General features: G+C 35.8%; 1 protein-coding gene across 1 annotated transcript in view; it reads right to left on the bottom strand.

The window, feature by feature from the left end:
- PKHD1L1 (PKHD1 like 1) overlaps window positions 1-22,322 on the bottom strand; it is a 160,170-nt gene that overhangs the window by 121,638 nt on the left and 16,210 nt on the right. The window contains exons 7-17 of the mRNA XM_049633010.1: window positions 19,630-19,683; window positions 18,937-19,010; window positions 17,631-17,673; window positions 13,709-13,779; window positions 12,181-12,291; window positions 8,940-9,029; window positions 6,845-7,113; window positions 4,588-4,679; window positions 1,402-1,561; window positions 962-1,097; window positions 10-153 (exon numbers count right to left, since the gene is read on the bottom strand). Coding sequence (XP_049488967.1) covers window positions 10-153; window positions 962-1,097; window positions 1,402-1,561; window positions 4,588-4,679; window positions 6,845-7,113; window positions 8,940-9,029; window positions 12,181-12,291; window positions 13,709-13,779; window positions 17,631-17,673; window positions 18,937-19,010; window positions 19,630-19,683 — 1,244 coding nt within the window. The remainder of the gene's footprint in view (window positions 1-9; window positions 154-961; window positions 1,098-1,401; window positions 1,562-4,587; window positions 4,680-6,844; window positions 7,114-8,939; window positions 9,030-12,180; window positions 12,292-13,708; window positions 13,780-17,630; window positions 17,674-18,936; window positions 19,011-19,629; window positions 19,684-22,322) is intronic.

The following is a 22,322-nucleotide window of genomic DNA, read 5'->3' on the forward strand; positions in this document are numbered from 1 at the left end:
CATGCTTACCTCTAGTTGATATAAACGTTACCATGTAAACATAGCTTTGGGAGTTTTGTGTTCTTATTACTTGAACTGTATCTGGTTTTATAGACCAGAGGTCATTTAAAGCTGATTGCAGTATGAAGTCAGAAGCATCACCAGGTACCAAGACTTGGATGAATTAAAAAAAAATAAAAATAAAAAGGCAAATGATTAGGGGCCTTAATTTAAAAAAAAAAAAGAAAAGAGTTGCAATCTTTCTGCACTAACCACAGCCAGCACTGATGTCTTATATTTGAATTTTTAAAGCACCCGTAGTCTGTATCATATATTATCATTTAATAAAATTGTGTTTTGAAAGTAATTTGAGTTCAATAATAGTGACTACTTCATTGGATTGTAATTTCCTAAAGATCAGGATCGTATTTTATTGTTTTAATATTCCCATGGTAATAAGCTTTGTTATTACCATTGTTATTATTGTTATATAAGCTATTTGGAAAACAGTAATCACCCATTAATATTTACTTATTGAAACAATTAACAGAAATAGAAAACTTATATTTTCAGGTTTATTATAAAATATAGAGACTCAATGTTTTTGTTAACAGATAAATTAGTATCTCATAGCTTTTTTTTGAGAAATTGGAATATTTACTTCTCTGTAATGATGAGTTTAATTCTTATTATCTTAACTTATCCCTGTGAGTCACAGATACATAAAATCCTTCTATGCACTTAGATATACATTTATTGTGATCATTACAAAAGAAAATGATAGTATATACCAGGAAGTTGTTTTTACTGATACCATTTTTTATCCCAGTCCAAAGGTTTTTCTTCATAATACATTTTTAGCTTCTTTGTCTAGCACACTATTAAAACAATATTTTCCAGAAAGAACTAGACTAGACTAAATTTTTATAATTTCATCTCTAAATGAAGAGACATGAAATCTCCTTTATTATTTGCAACTTACCAGTTCTTTCCATGTTATAGATTAATCTATAATGGTAGTGGGAACATGAATTAGCTTCCACACATGGGCTGGTTACTGTTATCTTTTGAACTTCACTCCTTGCAGTAGTTCTTTCCCAGTTTTCCAATGTTATAACCTATTTCCCAGTTAAAAAAAAAACCTTCACTGTATAGAAAAGCACATTTAAAAAGCATGATAGTCAATTATTCAATGCTTCTTTATTGCTCTATTTTACTGCAAATGAGAAAATATTTTAAAGTTTCAGTCTTATCAAATAACAGCCTCTTTCATTTATAATACAGATACTTCTAACCACAAGTCAATAATTTTCCATGACTGCTTTCCCCTCAAGTAGTATCTTCCACAGTAAAATTAATAACTGAATAGAGCTATCTTGGAACGTTAACTTTCTACAAAGCAGATCTATCTTCACAGCAAACCTGTATTTCCTGGACAATTGTTGACTGGGATCTGATAACTTGTTCTTCATTTACTGCATCTTCTGTTTGTTGCTCAGTATAGACATTTCTATACTGGTACAAGCCAACATCAACAAAGGCACTCAGTCTATACTCCTGCAGCAAGATTTCAATGTAGTACCTGAAAAATATGAAATTTTTTCCAATGAATAAAATTTCAACACTATATAAAATACCTGCCTATTAAATGATTTATGTTGTAGTATCCCTGATTTTAAATATTAAACTTTCATGGCAGTTTTTTAAAATAAAATGAATTATGTAGGGTATCTGCACTAGAGATACAGAGTTGTCCCCATTCGTGACTAATTCATTCAGTTTTGTCAATAAATATTTATTGAAAAAAGATACATTCCCCTATCCTATCCTCAAGGAGCTTAAAACAAAATTACATTGTAGATTATAATGCAAACTCCCTGGCATAAAACACAGAAGGCATACAGAGTTTAAATACTCTAATGTGTATAAGAAAATAACAGGCAAACTTAGACATATCATGTTTTGTATCTGAGTGGTTAAATGTTGTCAGGGATGGAAGTTCCTTTCTAGTTCCTTGAATAATGACTCCAGTTATAACTGGGGAAATAAAACACTGCTTCAGGAAACTATTACTGATTAGATTGATCATGGCCTCTCCAACAAACTGGATCATCTAATTGCATGTCCAGGATAAGGCATTTGCTGACTGGCTGTTACAGGTGAGTGAAAAGCTACTGGTTACCTACTTAAATCTCAGTCAATGTCACCATTGCTCCCATCTTTGGAGAGGCCAGCTGGGAGTTCCTCTAAATTGCCTCACATCGTTTAACAGATACCCTTTTGTATATGAAGAATAAATATTCACAATTCATGAAAGACTGAATGAGGGACATTTATCACCTCTCATCTTTCTAGGATGATGAGGCTCTGGGTCATCCTCCTCATAGAACTGATACAGGAGGATTCCATCAGGCTCTTGGCTGCTCTGAGAATCTGTTTGCCAGCTCTACCAAATGAATGTGGGCAATACTAAGAAGTAGGGCTCAGGGGCGCCTGGGTGGCTCAGTCGGTTGAGCTTCTGACTTCGGCTCAGGTCACGATCTCGCGGTCTGTGAGTTCGAGCCCCGCATCGGGCTCTGGGCTGATGGCTCAGAGCCTGGAGCCTGCTTCCGATTCTGTGTCTCCCTCTCTCTCTGCCCCTCCCCCGTTCATGCTCTGTCTCTCTCTGTCTCAAAAATAAAATAAAACTTAAAAAAAAAAAATTAAAAAAAAAAAAGAAGTAGGGCTCAAAGAAGAACCATTAAATTCTGTACCCTGTTAGCAGCTTAAAAATATTAATTAGGCACTTTCTATGTATCACACACTAAACTGAGCACTTTATAGACATCATATTTAATCTTCACAAAATCCTGTAAAAAATATAATTCTCTTTGTTCATATGAATAACAGAGACTAAGAGAGTTTTAAAGATTAAAGGATTATTAAAAATTAGTAACTGATTCAAAGTAGAACAGGGTAATGAAAAAGAAATTCACTTAGAGATGGGGCTATATTATCTGAGTAGGATGAATTTGGCAAATGAGCAGCTACCTTTGGAAAGGTCTAGGGACCACTGTGCAATAAGCCCAGTACAGTGGCCTCAGTTTCAAAATTCACAGCCATCATTATAAGTATCAGTGTGTAAATTCCAAGCTGCCTTGCAGAAAGCAGACAGCAGATGTATTAGGGCTCACTTTCATGTAAGCTCTATGCTCCTGCCAAGCAGGTAAACTAAATGCATTTTCCACGGCCAAGGCAAAGCCTGAAAGTGTATTAACACTTAATAGCAGTAGGGATTAATTAGGTGTTCCGTTTACCCTGAATTGGCCCACTGATCCTGGTTAAAAAAGCAAGTGTTTAAGTACATAAAGAAGTGATAGTAGAAGGAGGAGGATAGAAAGAATGGAACACTTTCCCCATGTCATTATTACTAAGATTTCAGTGAGAACACTGAGCGTAATTGCTTTCAGGTACCTTTAATCCCAACCCTCTCTGTCTAGTTCCAACAGATCTTCATGGTGCTGTCAATATCTGGAAAGATGGTGTGATAGAATGAAGGGGGAAAAAAACAACAATATCCTTCCATCTAGAAGTGAAGTCTATTTCTTCACCCCCCTTGAATCTAGATTTGGCCATTTGCTTTGGCCAATAGGATATTAGCAAAAGTGATACAAGCAGAGTCTTTAAAAAGATTATGTACAGTAGGAATTTCTTTCTTCACTGCTGGAAACCCATTCACAAATTTGACAAGCCTGGGGTAGCTCTTGGGAGGCGAGAGACCATGTGGAGTGGGACATCCCAAATATCTAAGTTCCAGCCATGCCAACTGAGGCTCCTGATATATAAGTGAGGCCATCCTAGGCCATCCATCACCAACTAGAGTAGACAGAACCAAAAGAACTGCCTGGCCAATCACAAAATTGAGTTGCTTAAGTTACAAAATTTGGGGGGGCGGGGTGGTATCTTATGCAGCAAAACCTAACACATACAAATGATAAATGGAAGATGATATCATGGAGTCTTTAGATCTCCGTGTAACTTAGCTACTTTGAATTTATCATGTCTTTTACCTCTTGATTTCCAGGAATCCTGTATGCCTTTTTGAATGGTATCTCATATTTGAATGAAACTCTCATTTTCTCCCTGGACTTGACCTTTCAGCACTAAGTGATATACTCCTTAAGGGTAGGGAGTAGATTTGAATATTTTTGTATTAAATTTCCTGGCCCAATATCTAAATCAGTGAATATTAAATATATGTTAGCTGTGTTAATAATTCATGTGGTTTTATGTTTCTTCTCTAGAAATATTCAAGAGCTCAGCTTAGATGGCTGAATTGACTGAAAGGTCCTAGTAAGAAACTAAGAACAGGATCAAGTAAATTTCACAAAATTATAATTTCTGCAACAGAAATATTTAGATTTCAAATTTCCCTGGTTAGATGAATGTCAATATTCTTGGAACTACAGAAGCAATTTTTAATAAAATTATAGAGAATGACCAATTATAAATTAAGCCAATGAAATAACATCATTTCTACCAATAAAACAAATTGACAATGTTTTTAGATATAAACTTACAGTTTTTAAATACCACATAACAGTTTAATGAAAATTAAAAAAACCTTACTCTTTTCCTTTCTGAAGATGAATGTCATCTGAACTTTGTGTTGGACTGGAAAAATAATTGTTGGCATTGGAAGAATGATACGCAATCTTCACCTTATCCCAGAGAGAGAGAGAGAGAGAGAGAGAGAGAGAGAGGAGAACTTATTAATAAACTTTTCAGCATTTGTTTATCATTTATTATTTCTGTCAGTCCTAGAACTTTCATGAACAGAAAATGTGAAACTACATATTTTTCTTCTAAGATCTGTTATCCATGGTGAAATCCAGTGTTTAAAAATTATCAAAGTTCACTTCATACTTTCCACCCTTACCTAACATCAGAACCACTATACCATAAATACACACAAACCACAGCTTTTCCACAATTAGTACTGCGATGGAAAATAGAAAGATATATACCAGGAGGAAGGTTGATATTGTTAAATAAAACATCCTCTTGCTCTGTGGAGAGGTTTTAGGGGTTTAATCTACAAGAGATCACCAAAAGTAGGTCTGAAAGATACCAAGGTCACTAAATGGGTCTGCATGCCAGATTGAGAAAATTCTGGGCTTCCCATCAGGAAAGATTATACTATCTTTGGAGGAAACATGCTGAAAAGCTATGGTAAAATTAGAAGTCATATATTACAGGCAACAATTTAAATTTGTTCCTCCAGGTTGGGGGGCAATCTTGCCATGTACATGGAGTCATAAAATGTTCTTTTGATTTGGTTCATTAGTTTCACATTTATGAAAACTCCTAAAGAAATAATTAAAATGCAGACTAATTTGGGGCGCCTGGGTGGCTTGGTCGGTTAAGCGTCCGACTTCGGCTCAGGTCATGATCTCACAGCCCGTGAGTTCGAGCCCTGCGTCGGGCTCTGTGCTGACCGCTCAGAGCCTGCAGCCTGTTTCAGATTCTGTGTCTCCCTCTGTCTCTGCCCCTCCCCTGTTCATGCTCTGTCTCTTTCTGTCTCAAAAATAAATAAACGTTGAAAAAAAATTTTTTTTAAATGCAGAATAATTTAATGAACACTAATGTTCAACGGAGTATTATTTGTGGTCATGAAAAGTCAGAAGTAAACTAAAAACTTTATCCACATGCACAAAGTTATACAGGTTTAGTAAACCCATGCAATAAAACACTTTTCAGTCATTAAAAATTGTGTTGTGGGATGTGAGGGCGATCTGGCTGCGACATCTGTCACCCCATTGATCGCCAGGGTTGATTCGGCTGATCTGGCTGGCTAGGCGGGTGTCCCCTTCCTCCCTCACCGCTCCACGCGCGTCCCTCCCGAAGCTGCGCGCTCGGTCGAAGAGGACGACCTTCCCCGATAGAGGAGGACCGTTCTTCGGTCAAGGGTATACGAGTAGCTGCGCTCCCCTGCTAGAACCTCCAAACAAGCTCTCAAGGTCCATTTGTAGGAGAACGTAGGGTAGTCAAGCTTCCAAGACTCCAGACACATCCAAATGAGGCGCTGCACGTGGCAGTCTGCCTTTCTTAAAAAAAACAAAAACAAACAAAAAAAAAAAAAAACAAAAAAATTGTGTTGTGTAAATTATTTAATAAAATGTGAAAATATTTATATGTGACAAAAATGACTATGAAATTGGATGTGTGATCTTATGTATATAAAAAACAAAGTTGGGGTGCCTGGGTGGCTCAGTCAGTTGAGTGTCTGACTTCAGCTCAGGTCATGATCTTGCGTTTTGTGAGTTCGAGCCCCGCATCAGGCTCTGTGCTAACAGCTCAGAGCCTGCAGCCTGCTTCAGATTCTGTGTCTCCTCCTTTCTGTCTCTTCCTCCCATGCTCATGTTCTCTCTCTGTCTCTCAATAATAAATAAACGCTAAAAATTTTTTTTATTGAAAAAAAAAACAAAATAGACACAAAAAGAAATGATAGACTTTAATGTCATGACCAAGTAACAGTGAAATAGATGTAGTAGAATAGTGAAATATTTTCACTCTTTCCCAAATTGCCTAAGTATGGTTATAATTCTTCCATAATTAAAATGATATTTAAAGGAAATATGCATGTTTTTCCCTTCCTAGAGCAAATTTAGATACAGGAAAGCATTTTTTTTTAGGCCATGGGTTTTCTATGATGACTTTATAGTTCATGTAACACATGTTAAAATAGCCAAGAACCCAATCACATGAAAATATCTCTCATAAACTTTTTAATATATGCATTGGTTTGGATTAGAATAGATGAGATACATATAAAGGTTGCCATATCGCTTTTGTAATGTTAAATAGTATTCTGTGGCTTCCTTACCTTATCTTTTGGATGTCCAGTTTGGCTGAAATAAATGGCATAACGGTCATCACCTTTAATGTAGAATCTATAGACATCAGATTCTGGAGCCACCAAAAATCCACTGAAGCGTGCAACAAATGTATCTTGCTCCATAGGCCAGATATAGGAAGCTGAATCTACCCAACTGGCACCCATGTACCCTGGTGTTTTCTCATTGTATTCAAGTATCTCTTCAAGATGTACTGGCCTACTATTATTCCAGAGCTCAAGCTTTAGGCCTCTCCCACCTGAATGTAACAAAAAAGTATTCTCATCAGAATTTTGATGTGGTGTCTCAATGGCCCTCTATGTGGGTGGTAGTTATAGATTATTCTACTGTTATTCACATTTTTAGAGCATGCATGTTAACGAAACAATTGCACATACCTGTACATATACCTGTATCCACAGTTTAGAGTGCTGTTAAGATAGTCTACAATTTATTTATGATTATTTCATATATTTGCACCTCAGATTCTACATATGTAAAATAGGAGTGATATTACTATTTGTGTGGTTGCTATGGGGATTAGATATTAGTGCTTTACTTAAGATAATAATATAATAATTATTACCTATGACATGACTCATGTTGTTTTATATAGTTAAATCTCAAAACTTCACGGTTCAGACCATTTGATTTCAAAACCTTTGCCTGATTACTCTAACAAAAGTTACTCTACTAATGGTTTACAAGTAATCAAGGAACAGACAGTGTTGGCTTTAAGATTTGTCATTATTTGTTCTTCTTTTTGACATTACATCTGCTATGAATTCATCTCCTTCTTGGACAGAATCAGAGAGAATTATCATTAAAGTTAACCTACACTTGCCAATGTAAACTCTGTAATTAAAAGTTTTTTCCTAATCATAAGGGAGCCATCTCACTTTTTTTTTTTTTCTTCCTTGAAACACAACAATCAGACACATGCCTTCTTTCAGCAGCCTTAAGCTGTTCTGGAGCGGCTGGATCTAGAAAACAAAGGCTCCTCCTCTTCAGCGGAGTTTGTTCAGAGAGAAGTTTGTGCGTCTGAAACTTCTGCACCAGCAGTGTGCTCTGATATACACAACTCTCTTTAAAGTTACCAACTGTGATTATCAAAATTCTCTTCTGAAACTGGTCATTTTTTTCTAATGTCATCCAAAACAAGGAAATTTAAGAGGCTGATAAATGTAATTTTCTTGGCTCCAAATACCAACCAGTGATACAATTATAAACCAATTTCACTTTGTGCACAAGATATGAGAAACACACCCTCAGATCCAGGCACAGCCTCTCAGTGCTATCACTGCAGATGTCACTTTGGTCACAGGCCAAAGTCTGGAAAGAATTTTGAGTCCCCTTTCTCCCATCCCGTTATCACTCTTAAAACATTCCAGACAAGTAAGGATTTAACCTCTCCCATTTATTTTTTAACCACAGAAAGGCATTTATACAATTTCCATGTAGCCTGCACCAACATTTAGTAATCTCATTTAATTTTAAATAAACTCACCACTGAACTCATTCAATAGAGATGTATTGTTTTCAGTAGGGTGTCTGAGGAATTTAGGCATGGTGCAGCTTTGATGCAGCTATTTTAATGCAAATATTTCCTGATCCAAAAACTAGGAAGAAATTTATTATAATTCTCACCACAAATTCTAAATAGTTCAAATATTTTTTGTTACTGATTGTTATGGGCTGAATATTTGTATCCCTTCCAAAACTTGTATAATGAAACCTAATGACCAATGTGATGCTATTAGCAGGGGGGGCCTTTGGGAGGTTGTTTAGGTCATGAGATTGGACCTAATCTCATAAATGGGATTAGAGTCCTTATAACAGAGGCCCCACAGAGCTCTCTAGACCCAGGAAGGTGCCATCTATGAGGAGGCAGGCCTTCATCCAATCTGCTGGTACCATGATCTGGGACTTCCCAGCCTCCAGAGCTGTAAGATACACATGTTGGTTGTTTATATGCTACCTGGTCTATGGTGTTCTGTTTTAGCAGCCTGAATGTACTAAAGCCCTAATGATATATGTCTTCTTACATAAATGCAGAAATGGCTGTTCTCTCTTCTGGTAACTTACCTGGATATACAGTTCTGAGAACATCAGGTTTAGGGGGTGTCTTGCAGCATATGCTATTTTCTGTGACATTCAAAATATCACAGGCTTGGCCTAGAAAGAAGCAAGGTGTAAAGCTATTACTACAGAGCTCCATAATGTAAATCACAATCAGCTTATCTTGAAATACTTTTTTGATAAAAACCAAGTTGCATAAGCAAAGAAACAAAGCTAGGTGTTCTTCATTTCCTTTATATGTTCTCCATGAAAGCTTATCACTCATTAATTGTCATACTTTTACATGGTAATGTTTTCCTGGCAAAACATCACAAGCCCGAGTTAGAAAATTTTGTAATTTCTGAGAAACAAATTTTTAAAAAATGATAAAACTATGTCACTGTAAGAGATTTCACTCTGAGTCCAAAGTGAAGCTTTCTATTTTGTCTCCTACAGAAAAGGTGCTGAATAAACTCATGATGTTCAGAATCTGCAATAGCAGATGATCCCAGCCCTCTTAGGTAAGATAAATAAATAAAATGGCCCTATAGTCCAAGTTCTCCAAATGAAAACAAGAGAGATAATAATTTGTAAATGGTATTTTCACAGGCAGACTGAAACCAAAACAGACAGGGTCTAAATGAGAATGATTATACTTATACAAAAGCACAATTTGAATTGAACAAAGAGTCTATGGTTTAGACTTCCAAGTGTCCCTCACAGTCAGAGCCTAATGTAAGGTGAGTCCATTAAGTATTTACTGACATGGGAATCACAGCCCATGAAAAGTGAGGCAAGGGTTAGCAAATGGAGGAAGGTATCTTTTCCAAGTCTTGCCTGGTGGCCCGGAAAACATACTTCAACACTACCTGTCATGATTTTGAACGCTCTGTGAATGCAAGGTAATTGAACTAGAAAACAGTGCATTTGAACAGTATATTAAACCAACTTAGCCCATTTTGTTTGGAGCAAGGGAAAGATACATAAACAAATCATTATTTTCAAGAAATTACTGACGATTTCTCAACACCCAAAAAATGAACAATCCAATTAAAAAGTGGGCAGAAGACACAAATAGACACTTTTCCAAAGAAGACACACAAATGGCCAAAAGACCAATGAAAAGATGCTCAACATCATTCATCAGCAGCGAAATACAAATCAAAACTACAATGAAATATCACCTCACACCTGTCAAATGGCTAAAATCAACAACACAAGAAACAGCTATTGGCAAGGATGTGGAGAAAGGGGAAACCTCTTGCACTGTTGGTGGGAATGCAAATTGATGCAGCTACTCTGGAAAACAGAACAAGATTCCTCAAAATGTTAAAAAAAAATTATCCTATGATCCAGCAATTGCACTACTAGGTACTTACCCAAAGAATACAAAAATACTAATTCAAAGGGATACATGCACCCCAATGTTTATATCAGCATTATCTACAATAGCCAAATTATGGAAACAGACCAAGTGTCCATCAAGTGATGAAAAGATAAAGTAGAGATGGTATACACACACACACACACACACACACACACACACACACACACACACAATGGAATATTACCCAGCCATAAAAAGAATGAAATCTTGTCATTTGGAATGACGCGGATGAAGCTAGAGAGTATTATGCTAAGCAAAATAAGTCAGAGAAAAACAAATACCATATAATTTCACTCATATGTGGAATTTAAGAGAAAAACCACCAAGCAAAGGGAAAACAGAGAGAGAGAGAGAGAGAGAGAGAGAGAGAGAGAGAGAGGCAAACCAAGAAACAGACTCTTAACTATTGAAAACAAGCTGATGGTTACCAGAGGAGAGGTGGATGGGGGATGGATTAAATAGTTGATGGGGATTAAGGCATGCACTTGTTGGAATGAGCACTGGATGTTGTATGGAAACCAATTTGACAATAAATTATATTTAAAAAAATGCAAAAAAACCCCACCTTTTTAAAAAAGTAACAAGTTAAAAGAAAAAGGAATTACTGAGGATTTAAAATCTTAAACCTGGTTGCCACATTAATGGCAATGAAGTACCATAAAAATTTAGCATGCTATAGTTATATTTGTATGTCAACTGTATCACAATATCAGATCCTAAAACACAGTATATAAATTAAAAATATTTTATGTTCTTGGTTTTAATATTTGAAACATTTATATATAAACTTCAAAATAACATACATGATATTTAAAAATCTTATTGCCTCAGTTTTAATATTTATGCAGGTGACCAGTAAGGATTCATAGAGATAGAGATATAAATGTTAGATGAGGTTATTTTATATTAATTTCTTTTCTTCAAATCACATTTTGGTTGGCTCATGGGTATATTCCTTACAAGTAGAAAGTACCATGGCAGAGGGCTGTATCAGAAAAAGTATGTACCCAATTGCATGGGCAGACATGCAGTCCTCTGCTCATCAAGGTAGGTAAGATCATTATGACCAAGTGGGCAGATCCCCTCTATTACATTCATCCTCTATCTCCTTTTGAGCTACACAGCTCCCTGCCTTGAACTGGTCTCAACCAGACAGACACATAAAAATGATGTATAACGAGAGAACCAAGCCCTATGTACATTTGTAAAGATAGAACACATTCATGCTCTTTCCAGAGCCAACATCATCAGTGATTCCTGATGTCCAGATAAAACACAGTCAGTGAAAAGGGAATGAGAAGAGTATCCCCATGTACTTTACATTTCCCCATAACCAACCCCCTGAGAATTATACAACAGTTCAAGAAAGGCATTTAAAAGTTTGCTAAATAGAGGGTATATGTGTCTCAAAGTATGGTGGGGAATTTGTGGATGGCAACTACGATGCTACCACACAATGTCCTTTGGTGATGAACTCAGAGCCCAAGTCCTGGTCAGGTAAGGCTGCAAGAAATAGCCCTCACTGAAAAGTAGCAATGGGTAAAGTATCAAGCCCCAAAACCAAATGCCCATGCGAAAATACTCAGCTTTAAAAGTAAGACATTAAGGGGGTGCCTGGGCAGCCCAGTCAGTTAAGTGTCCAACTCTGGGTTTCTACTCAGGTCATGACGTCACAGTTCTGCTGACTACGCAGAGCCTGCTTGGGATTCTTTCTCTCTCTCCCCCTCCCTGGCTCAAGCTTGCGCTCTCTCTCAAAATAAATAAATAAACTTAAATAAATGTAAGACATTAATTGAAAAAAGACTATTATTCTGCTTACAAATTATTTAAAAGCCAGGATCTATTCTTATAATGTAATATATTAAAAGTCATAAAAAATACCTCCAACTAGAACTCTGACTGGGAAATCTGTCTGATCAAAGAATCGTCCACTTATTGTTAGCATGGTGCCACCTTGAATGCTTCCTCGTGATGGGGAAATCATAGTGACCTCTGGAGAGAGGGAGGAGAAACACATTAAATAAAATTTCATGAACATTACACATAAACCCAAATGCTTGAGTTTTATAAATTTTCTAGATTACCTAGCCTTGGCACATAGCACAGCACAGGCACTGGATTACTAAATGAATGAATTAAATGTTTCAATTTGGTCTCTGGTGCAACCCTGCAAAAAGGACAATTAATATGGCTCTCACAGAGACCTACATCTCGTGGGAACCAGTCTTTAGTGCTGACTGGTACTAAAGAGATACTGGTAATGGAGGATGCAGAAATTAAGGAAAACCTGGGCTGAGCAGAGTTGTTTGATTCAAACAAAGAAAAAACACAGGAAGGCAAGAGAACAGCCTCTTTACCCCTATGTTCTTAAATAATAAGTTTTTCTTCTATTTCTGGGCCAACATCTTATATTTGTATTTTTCTCATATGGTAATGCATTAACTATGATTGGAAGTCTTCTGGCTTCATATATAAAAATTTTAGGTATATTAGTAAAACAGCCAGTGCATGATATATGGTAGATTCTTATTGAAATTTATTCTTATTAGTTCTATCTATCAAAGTTCTTTGTATTTTTACATGTGAGTTTCACATTAAATAGAAAAGGCCAGGATATGTCATATGTGATTGATTCCAAGACACTTTTCTTCACGTTTGAACATCTCTGAAATCTGAACGTGCCATTCCATCAATCACTCCTGACCTGGAATGAAGTGTAATTCTTCCAGGAGGGTTTGTGTTTGCTTTTGACACTCTCCTAGGAGTCTACCAACCTGAGATTTCTGTAAATTACAATAAATTATAATCTGCTTGAGGATTCTTTTGGACCATACCGAGACCATAAATCTGAGAGTACTGCCTCGTGGATTAAACTGACAGTGGAGAATTTTTTTTCCTCCCTCAACCCACAGCCCAAGCAGAGACATGCAAATTTCTCTTCTGTCTTTCCCTTGGTTTTTCAACCTTCTATTTAAAATATAGTTTTCAGGGGTGCCTGGGTGGCTTAGTCCATTAACCGTCCAATTTCAGCTCAGGTCATGATCTCACGGTTCGTGAGTTCAAGCCCCACGTTGGCTCTGTGCTGAGCCTGAAGCCTGCTTCAGATTCTGTGTCTCCCTCTCTCTCTGACCCTCCTCCTCCACTCACATTCTCTCTCCCTGCCTCAAAAATAAATAAATATTAAAATATAGTTTTCAGGGACTTAGCTTAATGTCAGGGCTTCCTATTAGGCTCCCCATCTTGTGTGCTTTTCCTTTCTTAGCAATACATAAATTAATATAGTACCCTTAAATCATTATTATCTTCGATTTGATGAAAGCACACATATCCCCCTTCTGTCTCTCTCATTCTTTCTCTCTGTCACACACACACATACACACACACACACACACACACACAGGTCACATACCTGCATATGTTTGAAACATTGAAATTTTATTTAGAGAAGAAACAAAATATGCCATTTTTTGTGGGAAACTCCTGTGTAAAAAAAAAAGTAAAAATCCTTACTTTAAAATAAACTTTACTTTAGGAAAATGTTATTTTTTTAGTGATATAAATCATGTCATAATTTGCAAAAGAGCTGGACAGAACATTTTGGGAAGATAAAAATCGTTCTATATCTTGATGTACTTACTGGTTACATAAATATAACAGTATACAAATCAAGTAGTCATCTGTCAGAACTTACTAAACTGCACACTTAAATTATGTACATTTTATTATATGCAAATTATACCTCAGTAAAGAATTCATATTAATGTAAAAAAATAGGATCACCCTTCATGCAGGCTCTTGTGTTGACGGCCCTTGTCTCTCCTCTCTTATAACCCATTTGACATCAGAGTAACTAACATTACTGAACACTTATCAGATATCATGCTAAGGTTTTTAAGCTTTTAATCTAAGATTTTTTAAGCTTTAAACTTACTATGCCATTTTATCCTTACATTAACCCCATGAGGTAGGTACAAGTCAGAGAATCTACTTCTGTTACTCAAAATCACATGGAGAGTAAGTGGTAGAAATAGAATTTGAAGTCAGGCAAGTTGAGTCCTGACCTCTGGCTCCTATCCTGTATCCTACACAGTTCTCTTCTCCTGCCACTCACTAATCTGCATGAAAGCAGGTTAACAGTAACGCACCAGAGTTAAGTCACCCTTCACAAACATAGAACTTATTCACATTTTTTGACAGACATAAGATTTGCACTTTCATAGCCTGGAGAGCATGGACGGTAAGGAATCTGATCCTAGAAATTAAATGCTATTCCCTTAATTACCTCAATGTAATTCATAATTAGATAAGTTAAGAAATTCAAATATTAAGACTGAAAGCCCATTCATTATATTTCTAACACACCAAACTAGAATCTAAAAGGATAAGGCAAATCTTGTGGTTGAGACCAGCAGTGAACTACAAATCTGACCCAAGCACTATGATCCACATTTGCAAGACTAAAGGGTCTCTGCAAATACTGAATGCTAAATTAGTTATTTAAGAAGTTCATACTGGATTCATGTTTGTATGCTATAAGCCTTTCAATTGATTTCTCAAAGATCTGAAATGATGCCAGCTCCAAAAATATTGTCTGTGGCCAGATCCTGCATCTGAAAAATTAACCCTGCTTCTTAAGTTGGTGGGAAAATTGCCTCCTGAAATAAAATTTGAATGTAATTTATTTGGTATGACACTGAGGTGATTTTCACTAATTCATTGATAATGACTAGGCATTTCTCAATTAAGGCAGCCTCATCTGAACCTTATCAGTTTGGAACAGCTGTTGTTTGAACTTGGGGTAATAGAGGAGAGAAGGTGAACTATTAAAAGAAATAGAGAATGGAAGCCACGATGGTCTTTAATTGGTTCATTTGATATTCAGGAAGACTCCTGAAATTTGTAAAATATGGATTTTTTAATTTATAAAATGATTTAACTTTTTAATGCCATGTAATCATAAAACTGGGCTTTTAAAAAGTATATGCCATATTTTTACCAGTTATCTTAAAGTCCTAAGATTGTTTTATATAGAAACACAGTTTCCTCAATTCTGAGACATTAATGCAAAAGAAAAGCTACTGGCTTTAAAAAAAAAAAGGAATTATACACCAAGATCACAGAATCAACTATTTTAAGCAATATTTTTGCCTATATTATGTGCAAATTTGCTGGCTTTTTAAAATTGAAAGTTTCAGGGCATGTTAATGCAACATGCTGATTTATATATACTTATCAATCACATTCAAGCTTGATCACTCAAACCTATTTTTAGATAATTATTTCTCTGAGAAATCTATGATGGATTTGGTAATTAATACCTTTCACACAGACTCAGAACTAAGAATTCATCTTTTTCACCTGAAGAAGAATGACAGTGGCATTAAAAAAAAGCAAATACGTTTCAAGAAATCATTTAAAACTCAGTAATTACTGCTTCTAACATGATTTTCTAATTTTTTCAATAAAATCCTATTGCCTATATACATATGTAGGTACTGTCCCTGCTGAAAAAAAAAGCTGGTAAATCATGGGACACTATGTCATTTGCCCCATGGAAATCACAACAGTGAGTCATAGTACCATTTACATGCCATCCACTATGGTCTGCCTTTGAATAATATTCTTCATGGTTTTGGTCCAGTCTATATTGGTCTATAATAAAGTATGCAATCCAATCATCACTTTGTTATAAACCTATTCCTTCTGGATGTCTGGAACCAGATGATCCTTAAATACAATGATTATGGATTTGGTCTCACCAACTCAATTACGGTTCTATGCATGAAAGGATCAAACATCATCCTTATTTTGCAGTCTGTGAGGAATAACACCTACTTTGATTGTAATATTGCCATTCTTTTCTATCTTTTTCATCTTTTTTCAATCTTTTCTAATCATTCATCTCTCTTCAGAAACAAAAAAGAAATCAAAAGACTTATCCTATTATTGATCTACTACAGCTATGTTAGTATTGGATGGCTTGATAGTATGATTTATTTGGATTTCTGTTAACTGGCTCATTTTCTCATTGGAAGACACTATGATACATTGGGCAGAATAATTCATTTAGGTTTGGCACATCTTGGTCCTGCCCATAAAAGGCCATTAGCATGCCCCAGTTAGTGTGACAGCCAACAAATGTCCCACACATTTACAAATGCACAGAGAGGTGGGGTAATCCTGCCATGGTCAAAGAATTCTGGATCAGGATGTTACGTAGTGATCCAATGGTGGTTCTATGGCTGTAACCCTCCACCACTCTTTGCAGAGCACTGGAACGGAATGCTCAGAGGCTGGAGTTAAGCTGTGTGGGTTCACATTCCAGCACTCCTTCCAACTGGCTGAATATCCGTGGGCAAATTACTCAACATTCCTGAGCCTCATTGTTCCCAGTGTGCAACACAGGGGAGATGGTAACACTCAATTTCATAGGTTCTTGGGAGAATTCAACTAGACAATATATGTAAAGTGCTTAGTACCATGCCTGCGACTAAATGTTCTTTATTATCTGTAATATGAGGTTTGCAACATGTGTTGAGATTTGCATATTCTGATATTTCTATAAACATATGGTAGTCTTTCTTAGTGAAATTAGGATGTAGGATATCTACATATAACTCCCTTTCTCCAATTTGTGCCTCAGACACAGCCTTTCAGCTGTTGGGAAATCTAGCATTACCTAAAACAACAAGTAAATCTTTGTGATACTGAAAAGGGTTCTTTTAGGTCTTACAGCTTTTCTGACTTAATTGTAATTCTTTTGATAACCGAATAGTTCAGTTTTGATGTGAACTAATGTTAAGAGTAAATAAAATCTTGATTGATTCCAAGATGATTTCTAGCTTTATTAAAAATCATGATTATAAGTGATTAACATTGGTGCTAAGATGGACAATTGAGAGCTGTAACTGCCATCTTTCATCACTCTGTATGTCTTGATGCTTTAAATGAATACCTTTATGCGATAATATTAACTGTGGGATTTTATTTACTCTTACATTAGTTCACATCAAAACTGAACTATTCAGTTATCAAAAGAATTACAACTAAGTCAGAAAAGCCGTAAGACATAAAAGAACCCTTTTCAATATCACAATCAAAGATTTATTTTGTTGTTTTAGGTAATGCCAGATTTCCCAACAGTTGAAAGGCTGTGTCTGAGATACAAACTGGAGAAAGGGAGTTACGGACCCCTTAAACATTAATTTGGGAGAAGAAAGTGATTAGCCGTTCTTTAATCTCTGGATCTATAGCACAAAGTAAATATATACTTTTATTTTATTTACCCAGTTGACTCAATTATGAAAATTATTATTTACAAAATGACCTACCTTCCATAATCACTATCCAAGATGAAGCTGACATTGTGATGACCTGGAATTAATTAAAATACACAATCAATTAAATTCCCAATCACAGGAGAACAATAACTATACATTATAAAGCTGATTTAAAACCAAAGTAAAGACATTTAAAATTAAAACTGTAATTACACAACCATTTATTAATCCTCAAAGACATTATCTGAAAGAAGTATTTTAAAATATACACACTAAGATGTCTCAAAATTGTAACTAGAGGGGTGCCTGAGAGGCTCAGTCGGTTAAGTGTCTGTCCTCAGTTCAGGTCATGATCTCATGGTTTGTGAGTTCGAGCCCCACATCAGGCTCTCTGCTGTCAGCACAGAGCCTGCTTCAGATCTTCTGTCCCCCTCTCTCTCTGCCTGTGCCCCACTCACACACACTCTCTCTCTTAAAAATAAATAAACTTAAATTTTTTAAAAATATAACTAGAAAAACCTGACGAAATATAATAATGAATGAAGGATGATAAAAGAACATATGCATAACCATATACCCCTCAAATTTCCTTGATTCATTCAACAGCTATTTATTTGGGGGAGACACTCTGCTAGGGAGATGAGAGACGCAGGGTGAGCTCTCGGTTCTCCAAACTGAGCATATTGTGCAGTAGAGGAAAGAGCCAAGCGCAATGACACAGAGAGCTAAAAATTGTGATAAAGCTATCAAAGGAGAGTGAACTTTGAGAGTGGAAGGCAGGGCATCAGTGAAGGCTGTTTTGAAGACATGACATTTTATTGGAAATTCTCAAGATGGGAGGAGGCTTGTTAAGGCTCTGAGACAGAATGAAGTGAAGCTCATTCTAGAACTAAAGATTATAATAGATGCTAGCTGAACCTACTGTGGCAATCATTTCACAATATGTGAGTATCAAGCCATCAAGTTGTATGCCTTAAACTTACATAGTGATCTATGTCGATATAAAACTGGAAAAAAAGAACTGAAAGATTTATGTGCCTGGAGTACATAGACCAAGGGGGAAAAAAAACAACATAAAAATTAAGGCTAAAGGGAAAACAGCTAAATTAGTAATGGAATTTTCTGGATGACAGAAGAATAAAAAAAAAGAAATCTGAAGAAGTTTACCCTCAATGTAAACCTTAGGAAAAAGGTAATTTATACATGCCTACATGAAACTGAAAAGAAGCCAAGGTAAAGAGGAAATGTTGAAAAGAAAGGGATGAAGGGGCAGGGGAGGTCTAAGAGAATATGAAACAAGGAAACAGAGTCAGTCAGGCATTTCTGAGAATTATGAAGAATGATGATCAACATTTACCAATATAGGTTCCAGTCGTCTTACAAATCATAGAACCCATGTCTCCATTTGGATGATCTAGTTTTAGACCATACCTAATAAAATATATATGTTAATTACGAAGTTTAGATTGACAATAGAGTTCTTAAATACTGTATTTCCCTTAAGTATCTATATAATAAAGATCCATTTATTGTCAAATAAATAATAAAATAAAATAAAGTAAAATAAAATAAAATAACTGTGTTTCCTTGAAAACATCTTATGGACTTTAGAATATCTATCAGGACAGAAACTGTTGCTACAACAAAAATTTCTGTAAAATGAAAATATTTCCCAGCCTTGGCTGAAGATACTTGAATAAAGCTTCAGTTTATAATTATTTTGTAGTTAACTTGGCTATCCCCATTGATATTCCTTTTAAATATTTTTAAATACTACCAAATGAAATAGTCATTTGACACAGATATTTCTCAAAATATCCTAAAACATACTAATCTAAATAGTCGTTCATATCATACTGTACTGGAGACAATAGGGGATATCAGGTTACATCTAACTATATAAATGACTGCTGATTTACCATACAAAATATTATAATTTTAACTGTATTTTAGAGTATTCAACTATACAGTATTGCTAGATATTACTATTTACACTGGCATGTTTATACCTACTATTCATATTCTAAATAAAATTATTTGAATTACTTACAAATTATCAGATTGTGGTATGAGAAGCTCACAGGGCATTCCTCCAATATAAACTCTGTATAAATATTTTATTGGAAAAGATCAAGTTATGTTTAGTAAGTCATTTCAAAATGCTCTCCTCCGACTAAGCTCGCTGACACCTTATATTTTTCTCACAATCACTTATTATTATCCATCGCTCATTCATTCAACAAACACCTATTGTACATCTATTATGTTGCAGTCTCTGCTGTAGATACTGGCACACATCAGGGAATAAAACAAAAATCTTGCCCTTGTGGGACTGACATTCTAACTGGGAAAGACCTGATAACAAACATGATAATCATAATACATTTGGTGTGTTAGAAAGTTATAATACCACAGGAACAGAAAATGTGGAAACAGATAATGGGAACTCTTCCATCAGAAGTTCAATTAAGTCAAATACAAAACAGAATTTTGTGTTTTGTAATACAAAGTATGTTCCTTTAATTCCTACAGGTAGGAATTACACAAGGTCCACAGCAGAAACCCCACAGAGTAATCAGGATGAAAAGAAGAACTAACATCCTCAATGCCACTGGAATGGAAATAAAAAGCTGAGAAGAGGCAGGGTTAGGCTTGAGGGAAACATCTGCCTGTGCATTTCCCTAGATGACCAGGTCAACCTACTGCTTTAAGGATGACAGACCCCGATGCTATTGGAAGCCTGCAGGCATGACTGGTACTGTATTCTTTGCTGCACTCAGAACAAACCACCCAGCTTCCGTGCCAACAAATCCCAAATTCAAAGTAAGTGCAGATACAAACATGAACTCTTAAAGTTAGGACTTGAGTTTGCAGAGAACTTTACACTTTTTAATATACTCTTACACACTAATCTTTTATCATTACATTAGGTTTGTAATACAAGTACACTGAATTACTGTACCCAGTATGAGATTTATGGATTCATATTCTCCTTCTAACCTCCCACTTTATTGTATCTAAATAATAAATTTAGCAGCGAACACCTATAGGCACTTACTATGTTTAATCCTTACAACCATCTTATGGGTTAGTAACTATTACTCTTCCATTTTATAGATGAAAAAACTGAGGCAGGAAGGTTAAGTAGCTTGCTTTTTTATAGATGAAAAAACTGAGGCAGGAAGGTTAAGTAGATTCGGGATTCAAACCCAGGCAGTTGGACTCCAGCAGGTGCTCTTAACCATGCCCAGTGATTCCCACAGTGATCTGGATTTGCCTATCTGTGGGATTACTACCCTATTTGGCCTTAAATATATAAAATTTTTTCCATCTTATCTTTTATACCAAAATCTCCTTAGTGGGTACCAAGTTCGTTAGTTATTTATGTGTCCTCTATAATTTGTACCTCGTCTGAGTTTGGAGATTAGGCTGAATTGACAAGACCTGTGAGAAGCAGAAGCAGCTTAAACACCTTGGTGTCTTGACTTCCTGCTCAGAACATGGCCACTGCTCCCTGCTAAGGGAATCAAGCCCAGTAAACTGCTTTGGGGGTACTTGGTGTCACAATTAAGATGGTAGAAATGAGATAAATGCAGTTCTAAGACCTTCTTCACCTCTCACATCAATAGATGTGTGAAAAGTTTTTCTACATTTATATATAGTATCTCAGGGTCTCCAGGATATAAGGACTAGGTAGCCTGATCTCTAGGTCGCTGCTGACTGCAGTCCTGTGATTTCATGAAATAATTTCTATCCATTCCCCTGTACTAAACACAAGAAATTTCAGCTACAATTGCGAGAAAAGGAATCTTCTTGAAGGTTAAGCTTTCTATTTCCTGGCATTATTATACGAAAGGATGACTTAGAAAATACCATCTAAGAATTAGAATATAAGCCATTCATGGCATTCAACTATATGGAAGCAAACAAAATCTTTATGCTAAACTATCTATACAAAATGTTAAGTACTTTTTTCTCTATTTAGTACTTATTTTATTATATGTAAGGAAACAATATAAACATTTTCAGAGTATTACACATACATACAAATGTGATTTGAGTTCTACCTCACAGAATGCCACCTAAATTACCTTTGTTTCATTTAGTAAAACCTTTCAAATTACTTGCTTTACACAGTTATATACTCATATGTGTGTATACATATATATCACCTTTTCAGTATTTAAAAAAACCTCTAATTGCTGTATGAACTGTTATCTAATTTATTTATCCATTTTATACATGTATTCGATAAGCATGGAGCCTCTTCAAAGCCATAGTACTGATTCCGTACTTCCTTCTATAGCAAATGAAGAGGGCTTTATGTCTTCCAAGGCAGGACTGAAACAGGTGTAGCACACCTATGCTACAGAAAGATAATGCTAGTTTCTGGTCCAAAATGTGGACAATTATTTCTTGATATTAGGTAAGTAGCCAATATTACCATCTGGTCCATAGCTGGTAAACAGAGGAACCAGTGTTCAAATCCTACACTGTCACTATAAGTTATTAACTATTTTCAGTTTCAGCACTCTCCCATGCACCATGGTGTAGAAGAAAAAGGGCCAAACTGCATATTAGGAGGCTTCGGTTCCCCCCGTCTTCCCCCATCCCGCTGATCTTGACTAAGCTATAAACCTCCAAGCTGCACAGCTACATATATATATAATTGAGGCAGTTAGATTAGGTAACAAGTTATCCAGTAATAAAGTTCTATGACTAACTCAATTACTATTGAACTTG

The sequence above is a fragment of the Panthera uncia genome, chromosome F2, assembly GCF_023721935.1.
Source record: "Panthera uncia isolate 11264 chromosome F2, Puncia_PCG_1.0, whole genome shotgun sequence".
Lineage (NCBI taxonomy): Eukaryota > Metazoa > Chordata > Mammalia > Carnivora > Felidae > Panthera > Panthera uncia.